Source organism: Cyphomyrmex costatus, unplaced genomic scaffold (genome assembly GCF_001594065.2).
Source record: "Cyphomyrmex costatus isolate MS0001 unplaced genomic scaffold, Ccosl1.0 scaffold441, whole genome shotgun sequence".
NCBI classification, from domain to species: domain Eukaryota; kingdom Metazoa; phylum Arthropoda; class Insecta; order Hymenoptera; family Formicidae; genus Cyphomyrmex; species Cyphomyrmex costatus.
In genome coordinates, this window is record NW_017278652.1 from 339,736 (window position 1) to 358,422 (window position 18,687).

General features: G+C 37.5%; 1 protein-coding gene across 1 annotated transcript in view; it reads left to right on the plus strand.

Moving 5' to 3' along the window:
- Positions 1-922: 922 nt before the first annotated feature.
- The window catches only part of LOC108777523 (protein apterous), a 42,507-nt gene continuing 24,742 nt past the window's right edge, over positions 923-18,687 (plus strand). Inside the window, exons 1-3 of the mRNA XM_018544437.1 lie at positions 923-970; positions 15,696-15,987; positions 16,290-16,704. Of these exons, the coding sequence (XP_018399939.1) occupies positions 923-970; positions 15,696-15,987; positions 16,290-16,704 (755 nt within the window). The remainder of the gene's footprint in view (positions 971-15,695; positions 15,988-16,289; positions 16,705-18,687) is intronic.

The window sequence follows — 18,687 nt, forward strand, 5'->3', positions numbered from 1 at the left end:
AACCCGTTCGTCGGGAGTGAACGCTTCATCACAGCATTCACAGCGCGCGAGATGCAAAAGGGGTGGAACCCACATATCGTACAACGAGTGGGGTGGCGTGGGAGTGGCCTCACGTAAACCAGAGTCCGCCCCCTTGGCGACGTTGCCGGTGATTTCAGTTTCGTCGCCAGGCGGCGCTGCCAAATACTGGGATTGGACTCGACCTTGCCGGTACCCTCACTCCATATCGCGGCTCCGGCTCGTCGGAACCGTTCGGACTTACCTTGGTGCAGCAGAGTCGTCCCTCGTCTCGTACGCATCAAGCTCCGTTCGTCGTCGCGTTTCTTCTTACGGAGCACATGGTCCCGGAAGATCACTCTATACTGGACGTTCCTCCCGGAATAAAGGAACAATTACGAATGGGTGATCTCCTTCATCATCAGTGTGACCAGTGAGGAATTGGTTGAGTGCGCGAACGATTAATTTGGTGTTTTTTCACATCGCAGTGCGCCGGGGCGATATGAAGTTTGGACCGCGAAATACAAATTGGATTGTATCGATGATGCAGGTAACAATTACGGACTTTAGTGCTAATCTGTGAAGTGACATGGGTGTTTGATTGTTCGTGGACTGTTGTCGACTTCGTTAAAGAGAATCGCGAGATGCACCCGTGAGGGCTCCTCCCTCGACTATTCTCGAAGGTGTCACGGAGGGATTCAACCCCCCACATTAGTGTCGTGATATCGGGAGTGTTGCGGGGGGAGTAACGTAAGAGAGGAGAGGACAAGGGTGGACGCGGTAGAGGTGGAAGGAAGAGAAGACCCGAGTCACAGCGGACGCCATCTCCGCGTTATCGGCAAGCGGACCCCTCGGGACTCCCCCCCGAGTAACATCGGCGTCGCGCACCCTCAGCGGGAACTACCCCGCGACAGCGGCCACACTGATGGGAGTGTATGAGGAGCGCGCCCCTCCTACCACCGGCATGCACTGGGTGAGTGTCATCCCTGTGTCCGCGTTGCCCATTGGCCGCTGTGCACCACAGCTGGTACACCCCGCCGGGGCGGCGGAAGCTCCTCGTTCGCAGATTGCGAATCTGCGATAGCATCTCCGTGAATACTTCTCCTAATCGAATTCAAGATGGTGAATCTGGGACTGCTTACATCTTTGCGAGTACGAACGAATTTTTAAGAGCTCGGTCTTTAATTGATAATTTTAATCAACGTTCCAGTATCAGGTTCTGTTTTGTGTAACGTGACGGGGTCACTTCTGATAATATGCATTGTGTGAGAATGTAGGAGACATGAAATCAAATTACTTATTCGCTGTAAAAAAGTCAGAAGAATAAGAACTTACTTAAATTATCGGTTAACATTCTTAACGTGACGAGAGAAGTTTAATCTAAAAATCAATGTTAATTGTATTCTTTGTTAGAGTTCTGTGGATAATCGGGGAGTAAGATTGTGTTTTTGCTATATATCCCTTTATCCTTCTGATATTTTTAAATTTGCAAATTATATATTACGCTTTAAGTAATGATATTGCGTTCATTCAAGGAAAATTTTCATATATTTTTTATACATATTATATATGTATATTGAAAAGTAATATATTATATATATTTAGTGAATTTTTTCCGATCTTATCAATCAATTATAAAAAAGGGGAAAAAATTAAAAAAGAAATTATTGCAATAAAAGAATTTTTTATTTTGACTCCAAATGTACACTTTCTGCAATTTTTATATAAACTGTTTGCATCTCTGATTCTCTGAATTAATAACTTATATTTTCTATATATAGAACGGATATAAATTTATTGGAAGAAATGACGGGAAATAAAATTACTCAGCTCACAATTTATAGTTACAAAACATCTTTGCATAGCACAGAAGCTTAAAATAGATTATTTAGATAATTTCTGTAATAGTTGAACTACGTAGACCAATTTATGCCTAGAAACTTATAAGTAATGGTCACTCATAATACGAACCGTCGTAAAACCGATAAGTTTCTTTCTTGTCTTATATATTAATAATTTTCTCTTCCTTCTATAATTCCCGTCAGCTATATTCATAACACACAGTCTATGCACATTTTCTATTCTGTCACATAGTAGAATGCACGCGCGACTGACATGAAATTACTTGTCAAATGTTTACTTTTACAGAATGATATACATCGAAAATCTACATACAATTTTTTTAAATAGCGTCAATATTTAAAATCTGTGTTAATATAGAATATTGTCTAAAAATATGATTACTCGATGAAATAATTTTGCCAAAACCGGACTGCAGTTTTTATTCTAAATGAGAATATGTGATTTTATACGAACTCAGCTTTCGTAGATTTCGATGACAATACAAAATTTTTAGGATACAAAGTGACCTCTCTGTCTTCGTGGACTAGAGTTTTATCATCATTATTATCATCAATGATGCAGACTAAACCTTGGCCTCCTAGTAAAAAGTCATTCTGTGAACTTTGGCTTCCCTTTGATTACAATTTTCATATAAAATGGTTGTAAACATTTTGTGGTTCAATCTTTACTGTGAGGGACCGAATTTTTTTTAAGTTTATTTATTGTTGCTGTTATTTGGAGGTTTTTCTTCTAAGAGCCGACGCTTTTGCGATTATTTTATCTTATCAAATTACTTTAGAATTAAATTCATACTTCGGGTATTTTATTAATTCTGGGATTTACGTGTTTCAAATTGTATTCAATTTTATTTGAAATGTGTACTCACTGTGAACAGTTTATTCTACGGTTTACTATAAACTTTATAAACTTTGTTGTAACCGTCGCTGCAGTGTCGAAGAATCAAATTGATTTGAAAGTAGGTGATAAAACAGAGCTCGTACAGATACGATTCCGAGACGTGCGACGGGCGCTCTTCAAACCAGACTTGACCATAAAATGTCTTGAATTTTATTTATAAATTTCTAAACCTTATAATATAATTAATAAACTACCGAGATTACCTAAACATAAATTGACAAACTTTGTAATATTATTTTAAACGGTATTTCATCAATGTCAAGAGATATATGTATATACTTCTATATTAATACCTACCTATATAAATCTTTTTACTACAATACGATTTAAACTAGAGTCTAAAAATTCGTTTTTTGTCGATTATATCAATATAAAATTTTAATTTACGAAATCATTGTAAGAAATGCAGCAGATACAAGCGAATCTGTTATTTTGAGAAGATTATAAATCTTTACGACTTTAATCATTAACTTTTTGAACTTCAAAGATTGGTTTACGTTTAATACACTGAATTATTAGTGATATATCATTTATTGGCACATATCTTCTAATTGGGAAGTAGAATTTAAAGACATAATTATATCGGAGATTGACATTTAAAGAGATTATTCAAAGGTCGTAGTGCGTATCATAATCTGTGGCGAATACTCAAAATGACGAAAATTTGATATGATTAATTTACCACCAGTAGATACTCCCTAATTATCATTAATATTATCAAGCTTTTTGAGATTAAAGAATAAAATCGCAAATAGGGAAATAAGACTGTACCGTAAATAATTAGATACATATTATACATATTTTTATATAGGCGTGTTCTCAGAAATATATCAAATATATTTTTGTCAAACTGACAAGTAATCTTTTAAAAATTTTCCATACTATTAAAAATATCTTACATTTGACCATTCTGAATACAAAACTGTGATTGCTACCAATTAAGTGAACTAATGTGAAAACTCGACAGATAATTATTCTGAAGTAACAGGATTACATGGCCAGGTGTGATAACATGGTCCACCTTCGAGTAACATTAATTTGCTCTTAATCAACCAGTCGAGGCCGTCGTAAGTAACGAGTACTGCTTGTAAACAAACGTAATTGATTGTCCCTTGTCGTCGATTAATTAAACTGACGCGTTAATCACGCGTACACTAATGGAAGAAGCGTAAAATAACATTGCGAAAGGAAATTACGGTCTTTTCGTGTAAGTTTCAATATGAGCCATTAGTAATTAATATTCAACGAACAAAATTAATATTCAAACAAACACGTTTATGTACAAATATTTATATTTCTTCTCGAAAATCTTCACAAATTATTTATTTAAAAAAATCAAGTATTACTAATTTATATACTTTATATACCAGTTTATAACAATTAAATGAATTTTAAAGCTTAAATTAAAGTTATGTAAGTATATTTATGTTTTAATATTTAAATTTAATTTTCAGATGTAAAGTTGTCGAAAAAAAATAAAGAAAATTTTGCAGTATAAATAAATTCATTAGCCAAGTAAATCAATAAATTTATCTACATCTATTAAATGTGTATAAACAAAATTATATTAATAAGTACGACGAATTTAGATTTGAATTACTTGAATGAATTTATGCATTTTCATTAGCCATTAATCAAGAGCGGAATATAAGAGCTGTAAGGACTGGTTTTGAGATTGCATTATGCATAAGTTATATTTTGATTTAAATAGTTTTTGTTCGATATATGTAACTGAAGTAGAAATACGATTCCTTTTAAACTTGACATTTAAGATTTAAGATCTTTTTGGTGTCTTGTGTAATCATAAATGTGTTTCGTGCGCTTCGGAAAGAGAGAGAGGGGAGGGGAGATACGCGTACTTTGTAGGTATATGTTCATTGAATATTTCACAGACGCTAACAAAACGTCGTAGATCGGGAAAATTAATTCCGTTTCTTCCGGGAAAACGCGTCGTGTTCTTATCAGCGATATCGTTCGATTTGGCGTCGGTTAGTCTCACAACGCGAACGTCGCGATTTTTCCGAGGACGTCCGTTTGCAATAGCAGGAGAGAAAGTGAGAGGGGACGATCAATGTAGCTTCGATGAGATAAAAGGCCATCTTGCTGCGAACGTGTCTGGCTACGATAGCGCGCGCGTTTGTGACAAGTGTAATTTATTATACGCGCCGAGATTATATCCGTCACCCTTTCCGTCTTACCCCTCCTACCCTCCCTGCGAGCCTACCGTGGTAGTCGTCGTCGCGGTCAAACGCTCGACGTTTAACTTTGCACTCGAAACCGCAACCTGGTCGGCTTCATCGCTGCACTTGTTGTTGACGTTATCATTTATTTCAAAAATGAATATACGGGGTGTAAAGTCGGAAAGAGGTATGTTTCGTTCACTCGACGACGCACTCAACGAGTCACGAAAATTCTTCGCGTTATCATTGATGCATATTTCACATTTGACAGATTCGTTTTTTTCATTCCCAATGTTACATAATTTCGCGATATTCTTTCAGTTTAAAGAGTGGCGGTTGTTCTTCAAGATAAATTTTGATGCAGGTGATTATTCATATTGTGCATAAGCAAACCATTATCGTTCTCAAAGAGTTATATTATATAGACTTTTGACGAACTCGTCCGAACTGTTCGTTAGAAATAGATGGTTCTAGTATATAAATACGTAATTCTGTGTTAAAAAATGTAATTTTATTGTAATCTCAAAGTTCAGAATTTTAAAAGCTTTGTGTTGCAACGGCTACACAAGATAAATATGACATTAATTCCTTTCTTTAAAAAATTCATCATTAAAAGTTTTACTTGTAAATAGAGGAATATTAAATATAGAAATATGCTTCGAATGAATGACATGGAAAGAGAAAATACCATTCTTGACTATTTTCTGTCTCACTTCTGACGAATATATCTCAACTGAAAGTTTCTTCTCTCATATCTCACAGATTATGTTTTCAACTTGTTTGTATGACAAACTAATAGTATTGGTCACATAGAAAACGCTTTTATTTGTTTGTTTTGATACGTAAAAATAAAAGTTCATCAGAACATCTATTCTAACTATATATAGCCTATAATAAAAAAAAGTCTGGAAATAGCTACTAAATATTTTTTGAAATAATTCCAGTCAAATGTTCAATTAATAATAGATTCTTTCCTTTCAGTCTAAAGCAGCTAACACATTAGGTAATTTTTATAGATTTTTTTTGTAGAAAAAAGCAGATTTTGCAGAATTGTCTTGTCACATCATATTTTTGAGCTATTTTAGTTCAAAAGCATTCAGAAATACCATATTTTCGGAAGAAATCATTTTTAAATCCAATTCCAAAATCTAAATAAAAAATGTGATATGATAGAGTAATTTTATTAACAAACTCGTCTTTCCAGCGACAAATAATCTAAGAGAGATCTAAGATATCACCTCTTTTCGTGCAACTGTAAAATCCGTGTCGGACAGTTTATTAATAACATCGGTCCAAATTTTGCGCATCCTACTTCTACGACGTTTATGCGCTTCACTTAATTTTCCAACGGAATAGAATTTCTCTGCCTGATGCGATTTCGATAAAAACCATTTTCGATGCAAGAAAAAACAAAAAGCTGATAGTATGAACGACGTCATCGGCATTACGAAGGAAATATCTTATATAAGTTATTCGGCATTGATTATTATTATCGCAGAAAGCATAATAAATTAAAAAAAATGTTTTTGTGTTAATAAATAATTTAAAATTCAAGGGTGATAATATTGAAGCTGTTTGGTATTAAAAATTAATGACCGGTTGGGTGTTTCGAGGAACGCGCAATTTTATTTTTTTTATAAATCAGTTTGCTCGAATTACACCTTAAAGGAGATTTAATTTAATTTGAAATTTGCGCCACGGCGTCATGTCAGGAGATTTTTATTATTCCAAAGATTAAAAACTTTTTGCGGTTTTGAAAGGCTTAATATGATTATCGCGCGGTTCTTCCTCGTCGATTGTCATGTCATGTCACGCATTTAATTTACCTCGAGTAGAGAGGAGCCAAATTTCGAGGCCACGATGTTCGCGTGTCGAAATCATTTAGCATGCAAGCGCGCATTGAATGGCGTCGATGAACCGCACGCAAATCTGTTGTTGGCAGCAAAGACTCTTAAACTCAACAGTTTATTAAATGTATATACGTATGAATGTAACATTGTGCAGCAATAAGGAATTCTAGATACCACTCTGAATCCTGGTTTTTTAATTTTGTTTTCTTATTTTGTGATTAGACTTAATCAGCACGGAAAGAATTTGTTCTTAGACTTCACTCTAAAAATATGATAATCGTGAAATAACATTGTATTATATTTCGAAGAATTTTATGTAACTCTGTTATTTGATAAATCTGTAATGAAATGTAAAATAAGTTTGATTAATTTTACTGAAATGCACGATAAAAATATTTAAATTATACACAACTACCATATTTTCAGGATAAATTCTAAAAGAAAATTCTTTTTGTGTGATGATAATATAAGAATTTTATTTTTTAAGCTACTATTAATTACTAATTATTAACTGATGGTTTTGTAGTAACTTTTAAATTTGCCACTACAAAATCATTAGTTTAGTGATCTAGCCAGAAAAACACAATTTTTACATTATCAAGTTATGTAAAGTTAAATCTACGTCATAAGTTAACGAGGTAATGAAAAACTGGGTCTCAGTGTGACAATGCTTGAAGTTTCTTTTACTTTGTGTGTACTATAACTTTTTTTATTTATAAAGATACGTACATTTACTTGTATTCCTTAGGCTAAATTTTTCATTATTTGGTTAACTTGTTAAACTTAACCTAATATTTCAACTAATAGGCATCTCATTCATGACACATTATAGATGAAGCTCATTGGATAAAACATCAAGTAAAACTTAATCTCAAATTAATTAGAAAATAAAAAATCACCTTATATATGTCTGACGTTCTGATTAAAGAACTCGTTATATGTTTATTTATGCAATATTTTTTACAGTATTCAGTGTACGTAACAAAACGAGAATAGCACCGATTAAGAGTTATAGAGAATAATTCCAAACTCGTGTATTTCTCTCCGTTTACCGCAAGCATTTTTCTGCAATCTTGATGCAAAGCTATCCTTCGTCGAGCAAATTTTCTTGTATGAAAAAAATAAGTGTCTTTGAATTATATTTTTTTTAAAGTGTACTATTTTTCATGTTTTTTTAGCACTGTGTTCGCTGCAAACAAATTCTGTGATTTCATTAACATTACCAAGACCTGAAGATGCTATCATTTCGTTTAACTCCCGTTTAATTTTCGTTCAAATGCCAGCAAAGTAATTCGAAAAGCTTGCGCGTCCGGTACCGTTGAATATATAATATAAGAATTAAATTGATATATAAGCATCCTTAGCTGCCGGGCGATTCTCGCGGAATGCGAGAAGCAGGATGATGCCCATTCGAAGGGGGATCGCTAATCTCCCGGGGTCAGGTCGCGATTCTTGGCCTCCCTGGCATGCGACACCCGCCGCTCCTCCAGCGTGTTAACAGAACTCCGTTTATCAGGGCAATCGGGAGGAGGGGGGAGAGAGAGAGAGAAGAGAGGAAGAGGAACGAGTTTAAACCTCGCGAGACTGGCCAACTGACTATTTTTCAGACCTCGTGTTTTGGCCGCTGCGAGCTTTGAAAATACAGCCGTGATTTATGTATCCATCGCTCTCGTTCGTGATTTATGTATGCGGCGTTCGCAGCCATTTTTACTGACTGTAAGTGAGGAACAAACAAAGAGCAACAACAGTTCAATATAGATTAAACAGATGCATAATTGAAAATTATTGCATAAATTGTATATTTGCACATTCTCACGAGAATTTCGATTTGTTGTCGCATACACATTGAAAATTCGCACATATAAAATTATATATGCATGTATTTCATACATAATTGGAACTCCATATTTCAGATATCAAAGGAGCAATCTCTTAAGTTAAAAAAAAAGTAACATTTTGTTGTTTTTAACGTCAATGTCAGAAAATGTAAATTAATCCATTTCTATATAGTTACGTTTAAAGTAAACGATATTTTGGACTCAGTAAATAATGAACTTAATTCGACTTAAATTTGGTATAGTATTTTCGTGAGTTATAAATTGTTTAATCGAATTAACAATATATTGTAAGAGCAGTGGCGATTTATAGAAATGATGATTGAAGAATTGGATATAATTTAACATCATGAATGTAACAATAGGTACATCGCGAGTTCTTAGCGATGGATTTCTGATTACTGCACTGTATATACCTATAGAAGGAAAACGGACTCTCAATGATAAGTTACGTGAAGTTAATTTATGGGCCGTCTGATAAATGTGCAATCTATTCATACGCCGGGGCTGTTAATTGATTCTCGGTTCAGAATATTTCGCGAATGAAATTAGCAGTGCATAAAACTGCACTTGCACGATGTACCATTGATATTCTTCAGGGCGATCTAATAATACGCTTCAAAGTGGAGCGCGATGTGGTGCGAATCAACGATCCGGCTAATTTGCGACGTATATATACGTCACAGTTCTAGAAGGACAACGTTTCTCGCTTAATTCGCGTAAGAAATAGTATAAAAGAAATAGTATCACCTGCGACACACAGACGATGTATTCGCCGAAATCTGAGATAAATTGGACTTCCACAACGCGCATTAAATGGCGTTGAGATTATTTTATCTATATATTCTAGTATATTATTTTGTTTGTCGTTGTTTACAAATAAACTCATACATATCACTCATATCGGAAACATCAGTAAATCAACGGATAATATGACAGTTTGGAAAGATGCTAGAAGAATAATAAGTGTCGAAAGTTTTATCACATATTATACATATAAGAGCGCTGTTATTTGAAATTCTAACGCCGCGAAATTTGTCACCTGGACGCTGAAATATCAAGATTATTCTACAATTGCTTAAGCGTAGTTGTAAATGATTGCAGTTGTAAAAATTGACCAATCACAGCCGAATAGAATGTTGATCAATCACAGTCGAATAATCTATTCGGCTGTGATCGGTCAATTCTTATATATAACTATATAATATATCTCTTTTTTCGATCTTTAATATCTCTGATCGAAAAAGATGACGCGGTGATTTGGTGACACCCTGTATATGGGGTACGGTAGCACGCCGTCCAATATTTCTGCTGACCATTCCCGCGAACTCTCTTTAGTCTGGCCGATTGGTAGCCCGCAACGGCAAAACGGAGAAGTGCAGATAGCCGGGCAGTTTATCGGCTCTCCGTGGTGTTAAGCGTCGCCCACGCATTTTAAGAGAAAAAGAGAGAGAAAGAGAGGAGAGAAAACCGCGGTCGGCGCGATGGACGAGGCTATTTATTGTTATCGCTATCGTTGGCCGAGCAAGGGAAGCTGATACGCGTGTCACCAGCACACGTGCCGCGATCTGCGTGTGAATGAGACTACCGAGCAACAAAACGTAACGCACACTTTCAGTTTTAACGCTTTCCTCGAGAATTCTCACCGGCTCTTTGCCAGAGAGGTCTATTAAAGAAAATTTTCTTCTTATACATGATGAGACGATCTTTTACGTTACAAAAGAGAAAACATCACGGGTATCTTCTCTCCGTCGGAGATAATAGAACGTAACGAAACAATTGGACGTTTATTTGATCATGAATAGATCACGAAAAGTAGTATACACTGTTCTTCTCGATCTTATAATAGGCCTGTTCTTTTTAGCTGAACTTTTTGCACGCAGTTCATCTATATCTTCCTTTTCCCTCCATATTGGAGAGAAAAAGGGAAAAGAAGAAAATACCTAATATATAAAATGTATTTCTCGAGATTTATGAGATGATCTTTGTTGATTTATGAGATATTCTTATTGAATATCGATAACATTAAATTAATTATTAATCTAATAATATATCCTATTATACATTTTTAGCTTTAAAATTAACACTGAAAGCACCGAGCGATCATTATTGATCGTTTCTATTTTTTAGATTAATTAATTTTTGTATAAAAAACAGAATTCTAAAATTCTTCGACTTTTTCAATAATAATTACAGCTTTTGTATCGAGATGCGATATTTCGTTTTTCATCACATTCTTTTTTTTCAGAATAACTTATTTGTTTAAGTTTTTATTGAGTAAACAATCTTGATTCTTTCTCTCTCTCTCTCTCTCTCTCTCTCTCTTTTTCTATAGTGTTGAACTGCGTTTTAAGATTGAACAGTAACTGACGCATGATAAATAATTCAAAAAGTTATTATTATAAGCCATATTAACGATTCAAAATATTAATACTCACTTCTTGCGTAATATATATTTGTAATATAATTGCTATTTACTTATTAATGCATAACATAAGTTGTGTTAAAGAATGTTGGAGAATTCCGAAAGGGATATTTCTGTATAAGGGAGGAAAAATGTAAGGGTCTTCATTCATTGCCAAAAACGTAAAATTTTCAAAAGCAACTATCGTTGTTTGTTAATCGTCGCGTCGATAGAAAAAGTTATTTGCTATCTGGTATACGTTATAATCGGGTTTCGAGTTAAAGTCGAAGAACTGTGACGACGTCAGCGACGTTGCTGCGCCATTGATATCGAGGACGAGCCATCCCGATAATTTTTTACCCGTCGCCGCCGCGCGCCGTCGTTGTCGATGCTGAAAGAAATTTCGCTGACTCAGCCGCAGCCGTTCCGGGCTTCTTCTTCGGGCGTTGAGCGTTGAAAAAGAGAGCCGAGTTACAATTTACTGCGATAACGCTGTATCTCGGTAGGTCGTGACGTAAGGTTATCGTGCATGCTTTTCCGTAGTCGGAACGCACTCGGTCTCGCGTTTTCAAACAAATTACCGTCTGCGACCGGCGCGACGGCTCCATTTTTCAAGTCCCGTCGCTGCGCCACGTTTGTTAACGCTCTTCGCTGACCGTCGTTGACCAGGTATCTCGGGATCGCCGAATGTTCTTTCGAGTAACAACGAAATTATACAACTTACATTTGCAGCGCTTCGAATTTAAAATTCAAAGTGTTAAAAGTAAACGTTTAACCTTCGATATACGATATAATTATCTCACAAACATGTGTTTCTGCACTTTATTTTATACATTTTATATATGTAAAGTTAATAATATTAGAAATGTAAAGGTTATGATACGAAAAATGTAGAAAGTAAGACCTAGTAAGCAAATCAACGTTTTTTGAATTTATTATTATTTATATTACGTTTATTGCTTTGCGTGATTGGCCTATTCATTTACTGCTTAAGCCTAAAATCCTGAAATATAATAGATACAGTAAGCCCCCTAAATCTAAATTAATCATCAAATCATAGTTGATTATTTTTCTCGAATTCAACTGTGATTGGTCAGTTTCTTACAGTTTATGACTTACTGTTATAATTTACTACACAATATTACTCCCATTGTAAGACAGCTGGTAAAGATCTCACATGAAAAATGAAAGAATGTGTGTGTGTGTGTGTGTGTGTGTGTGTGTAACAAGAGATTAGTAATTTTATTCAAGAAGAATTGATTTACATAAAAATCTTTTTTTCTATATCCAACTTCTAAAATATTTTGAAGTAGCATCGTTTAATAATCGTTTACGCGTCGAGTACACAGTACTTTATTTTTCACTTTTTTTCGCTACGAATCCTCAGCAGCGATAAAACAGGTGCTCCCTCGACGTTCTTTCAATTATCGCATCGCCGTCGCGAAGTGGCACTCGCGCGAGTCTCGCGAGTATACACGATGAAAGAAAAAAAAAAAAAGAAAGGAAACACAAACAGATTCGCGCAGCAGGTATACGAAACGGTAGGACGCGCGGTTTCTGCCGGCAGCCGGAGCGACATTTCTGACGGCATTCTACTCGTTTCCGTGCCGGCATCTCGTGACCGCGGATTCCGCGCGCGCGAGCATTATTTACTCCGCGATTTCGCGAAAATGGGGCGAGTAGAAAAAGGGGGGAGGATTAGAAAAAAGGGAGGAAAAAGCAAAAAGAGAGGAAAGGTGGACGCGCGCCTTGCTCTTGTGCAAGCTTCGTCGCTGCGGGTGAAAGTCTGTTTGCAGTCTGCGGGAACGCGTTGCCGAACCGCTCTCGAGATGGATAAGGATCTTGAGAGGATCGCGCGATCGCGCTCGACCGCCGGCTCTCGTGAGAAATTTATCGGCCGATCACATCGACCCTGCCTTTTTCCGTATTATTGTTGAGTTGCGGGAGATGCGAAATCTTCAGGACGAGTCGCGGAATCGTCGGCACTCCGTTTCAATTCAATCAGATCTTTCAAGATTGTGTCTCTAGGAAACAATTTCGACAAAAAATCCAAATTCCAGATAGACATATCTTATCTTATGTCCAAAAGATGCTCTGAAGACACTCTAAGTCCTATGTTTTCACAATGACGATTATCTAAAGATTAAAGGTTACCGAAAAATTCATGAATGAATTTTATCGAGGGATCTCTTCATAACCTTTCATCCTTAGGTGACTACATATGTGAAGATATATATATACCTAAAAGATGTCTTATATATATTCTGATTTTAAACTTCGTGTTATTTGAATTACTTCCTCGTGCCTCACGAGTGACGTTTGCAAACATCGCGTGCGAAGGTGACGCATTTTCGTTATCTTTTTCTATTTTTGTTATGTTTTCCGTCACACGGTAGCATCGGAGGGGGAATTGGGGGATGAGTCACGCCCGCAGTTGAATTCGTTTCTATGCGGGACTGGCTGGATCGGTATTTCCGCAAAATTACGGACGATATCGATTTGCGAATAATTCATGGCGCGGCTTAATGAGCCTGTTACCGCACACGACGGTGGTTCATTATGGGATAGGACAATGCGGGAGACACTTGGAGGAACGCGCATTCCTGCAATGCCTTCGCCGAGCCGATCCGCATTACGTAAGGATCAACAGCATGCACGTAAAGATTACGTCGCGCCGCGAAAGCTTGCTGAAATAAAGTCAACGGTTAAATAAAATCCGCGTCGGAATTAGCGATTCTGATCACGTCTCGCGCGGTGGTTAACGTGATACAATCGCCCTATGTGAACTTTTGCTTCCCGTTATACTGCAGAATATGCCTTTGATATTTATTAATTAAATCTCTGCGAGAATAAAACTGATCCTACAACTCAATCTAAAAATAAAAACATATATAATAATAAGGAAAATTATCGAAAATTTTTAAAATCATATGATTCACATTCTTGACTAGAAAAGTATACAATAAGATTATTGAGGAAACTCTGCCCGTGTTCAAGAAAATTATTAGGAATTTCACAAGTTATAAAAAGTTGTATATCTGTCTGCAGCTGATTCTAAGAGTTAACAATTTTGAAACATTTATGATTCGAATCTTTGAAAAACTATGATTTTTATGAAGGAAGTTGGACGTCTCATAAAAAAATTTCACGTTTTAAATTCGGTAGTAAATATAATATGTCAGGTATATGTCATACCTTTCTTTATAATATACTTTACGTATATTGTAGGTACGTCTTTTATAGTTGAACTCTTTGCACATTTTCTTACATTTTTCTTATTTTTTTTCTAACGTTTATTTGTGCGCCTATTTCATTGTTGTAGAGAAAGTTCAATGTAATATACAAAAAAACAAAAAAAATGTAACAAAAAATTATAGGCTTTATGTTCGGATTGTATGGTACATAATATTTTTTTTTAAAGTCAGCATCTTTTCGTGGGAATGTTTCGTTCGAAGTTCTTCTCTCTCAATCACAGGAACTGAAATAAGAAACATTGAATTAAATAAATAGTCTAAATACATAAATAAATAAATTAAAAGGGTGATTGGCATTAAATGGAAAAAGGGGGAGAGAAAGAAAGAGAGAGAAGAGAGAGAGAGAGAGAGAGAGAGAGAGAGAGAGAGAGAGAGAGAGAGAGAGAAAGAGAGAGGGCTTACAATTTATATCTACGCAATCAGCGACGGGCATGTTGCGAACACTTGAAACACACAGTGGCTGCCATCGGATTGGCCGCCTTCGTGCCTTATAGGGCCTCGCACATGCGCGCGGGCGCGCTATGCGTCTTGCGACATCCATCAGAGACGACCGACTACCATCGCTGGTGTGCTACTCTTTCTCTCCGCGCATTTCTTCCCTCTGGTGACAGCGGCGGTTGCAACCCGTCGTCACTTCACCTCCATTCCATTCGCGAGTTCGGTCCGATCGGTCCTGCTTGTCCTCGCCATGTCCTCGCTTTGTCTTTTATATCTTTTTATCTCCCTCGGCTTCCTCTTCTTCTTTGGTCCTGTTGGTCCCTTTAATCCGTCGATCCTTTTCGTCTTTCTAACTGTCTTAATATTTTTACTCTGTTAATTACCTTATTTTTATGATGTCTTAATTCTTCCGTTGAATTCTTACATCCTTCTCTTTTATTCTCACTTGCATTTCATGCTATTTGTTATTTTTCTTTTCCTCTCTCCCTCTCTCTCTCTCTCTCTCTCTCTATAACTTCAGTTCTTTTCTTTTCTACGTTCATTCCTGTATTTTCACATTTTCTGTTTTTGTTTGTCCAATTCTCTTCCATTTGTTGTTTTAATCTTCTTATATTGTTGATAACTTTTTATCTATCACGATTTTCTATTAATTGCAATTTCCTTTAATAGCTATTTTCTAAATTGTACGTCTCGATCGCTTAAAGTCACAAAAGTTTAATAAGAATAATGCTACTTTCATTTACAAATTCCTAATAACGGATACTACATGTGAAAGGGATTTTTTTATTGATTCTCAATTTCAAGAAAAATGACAAGTCACAGTTAATGCGGATTTTTCTCCGAATATAACGTATAAGAAATGTCTCGTACTTGCGTCATACTCATATTACCGGCTTCGCCTTTTGCATGACAAAACACACATGGACATCGTTGATTTGATACGCTAGCTAAAGTGTCGATATATCGATTTGTTCCAGCAGCCGCCCAGCTCGCAGGAGCGTGGCAGCGGCTTGGCTGTGGGGCGCCAGGGGGGACCCGGTAGCACGGGGGGGCCCGGTGCGGTGGACCAGGCGAGGGATCTAAGTCCCTGCCTTCCCGCGTCGATGGGCGATGCTGCGCGACCTACCACTCTACCGTGCAGTCCTCCTGCTGCCCATCACCACGGGTCCCATCATACGCCCCTGCATCAGACCCACTGTGGCACCAATAACAACTGTTACGACGGTTCGACCACCCCTTATGAGTCGAGGGATTACGACTCACCCGGAGGTACGATTATCTTATATCTATATCGAAAGGTCGAACGAAAGATATATGTCGGAATCCATTAAGAAGGATAGGTTCGCGAGAAATGATTAATAGAATTTTATCCTTATTTTTAAATATGTCATCCCTTAAAACTTAATCTTCAGAGGCTTTTTTGAATAGCGATATCTCTTTATAGAGATATCTAAATTAGTTTACCGAAGTGCTTTGTAGTGTAATAAGGTACGTGTTAATATTGTTAAGGATGAATATTATAGAAACGTATCATGAGTTACTGATGAATTCTTCTGGTGTACTTTTCTCAGCGGGCGGACAGGAATACAGGGGCAGCGGTGGAAACTTCGAGAACGCCAATGACCTAAGCATGCCGTCGCAGACAGCGCATCACCATCATCATCATCACCATCATCACCATCATCATCATCCCCATCTGCATCCGCACACGCATTCCCAGGAACAGCAAACCACGACGGAGCACTTGCACGCCATCCCGAAGCTGGAACCGCCGCCTACGCCGCCCTCGCAATCCGAAGATGTTCCGGGAAACGTAGTTTGCGCGGGATGCGGTATCAAAATATCAGATAGGTTCTACCTTCAGGCCATCGATAAGAGGTGGCATGCCGCGTGCCTCCAGTGCTCGCATTGTCGCCAGGGTCTCGACGGGGAGGGCACTTGCTTCATCAGAGACGGCAATATCTACTGCAAGAAGGACTACTATCGGTGAGCGAACGCTTGATTTTTTAATTAACAATCTAGCGTAATCAGTTCTTTTATCCGTGACGTCGAAAAAGGAAGAAAATTTTAATAATGCCGACGTTAGCCGTAGGCGAGATTGGCGCAAACCGATGTTTGACAATAAAATAAAAACGCGCGCAAAAAAGAGACGCGTTTGAATCAGTGATTCAAATACTAGAAGAAGATACGAAGTCGCTATTTAACGTGCTCGCAATTGCACTTCAAGCTCGAAGAGGACCTCTTAACTTAAGGATCGCTGAATACCTTCGCGTAAGAGAGGCTCGACACTTCAGGAGAGAGAATCTTGATTTCTCCAACGTGGACGATCTTATTGATGTCCGCGACTGCTGAGCGATTTCGTCCTATTTTCGATGGGACGAGGCCGCGCGCGGCTTGTTACGAAGTCGCCGAGAATAGCCGCTCCACTCACGCGAGCAAGTCAAGCGCGAAGTAATTTCTACCGCCGATTTCCAGGGCCGATTTGAAGAGCCGCCTCTGAAAAAGAGTCGCGTCGCCTGTTGCGTAACTGGCGTTTCTCCGCGAGCGTGCGCGCACCTGTGATTTCGGTCGTTACGAATGCTCGCAACTACCTACAAATTGCACTGACAGAGCCGCATTACGGAGGATAATGTGGAGCGTAATTTTTGAGCGAGTTCCTCCTCGAGGTTGTTTCGCTCTAAGAAATACGCGATCCTCTTTCTCTCTCTTTCAGAACATTCTTGAAACTCGAATCTCCTGAGAGTTTTCCAAGTTTCCGTATAAAAAACGTTCTTGCGAGGAATATAATTAGTACTTGTGATTGAGCATTGTGAATTAAAGAGATTGGAATTCGACCGATCAGGTGTAATTTTAATTTTATTCCATTTCATTCCAACTGGCTGAATTCTAATCTTCAGTCTCCAATGGATGCATAGTGTGATAGAGACGTAAGGGCGGGCGGGCGACAAATTCAGTATATAAATTGCATATTTTCTGCGATAGTAACAGAAAAAAATGTTTACATAAAAATGTTGCATATTTGTATAAAAATCTCGACATTGATAAATGGATTCGTCATATCACTTTTTCCATTTGTCGTAACATCATATGTTCGAGCGCGCAAAATGTTCAGCTCTATGACTCGTGAACTTTACTAGACATTTTCACGTTAGAATTATTCGCCTTAAAATATTTAAGAAAATCAGTTCTTAAAAGGACATCTGATAAGAAAGAAGATAGATAATTGGCTAAATAGCGTAACTTTGGCTTACATTTGTGAGAAGAAAGTTACGGTGAAAATAACTTCCATATTTAATTTGTCGTATAGGAATCGAATAAATAAACTCTGGTAAAATGATTCTCGTAACGTATATCGACGCGTCGTTATGCAGGGCCGTAGCGGAGGGCCTGATGTCGTGTCGGGATCCCAGTCGGGCCTCACACGGTGTCGTTTCGCGCGCGTTGTCGCTTCGTATAGGTACGGGATCGGTCCATACGTATACCCGTGATCCACGAACTAATGGTCACGACTCGACCATTTACCTCCGGCGGAGAGCCGATTGTTGATAAGTAAATCACCGCCGATCTACATTTCGCGAACGGCGGACGTGCACGTACAACACGTGCATCGGCCTCACCCGCTTTCGAATGACCTCTCGAGCCACGTCAATTACCAGCAATTCATCAATCGTCAAGTTTTCAGATCGCTTGATGGAACGAGCATTGATGACGTTTCTTTTATACCTATAACGTAGTGTAGTAGGAAGCAAGCTGACTTCATTTCTGCGTCATTTTGGCATCAAAATGACGTCTCTGACAACATTTTTCCTCAGAAGTCGCTGTGGCTTTCGTGTGATAATTGCCTCCGAAAAAAGAGGAATATAATAAATAATTAAGCGAACATTATTTTTGAAGGATGGTTAATTTTCGAGACACGATATTAATTAACCACTCGACAAATACTGTAAAATTTTAATTCTTTGCTATTTA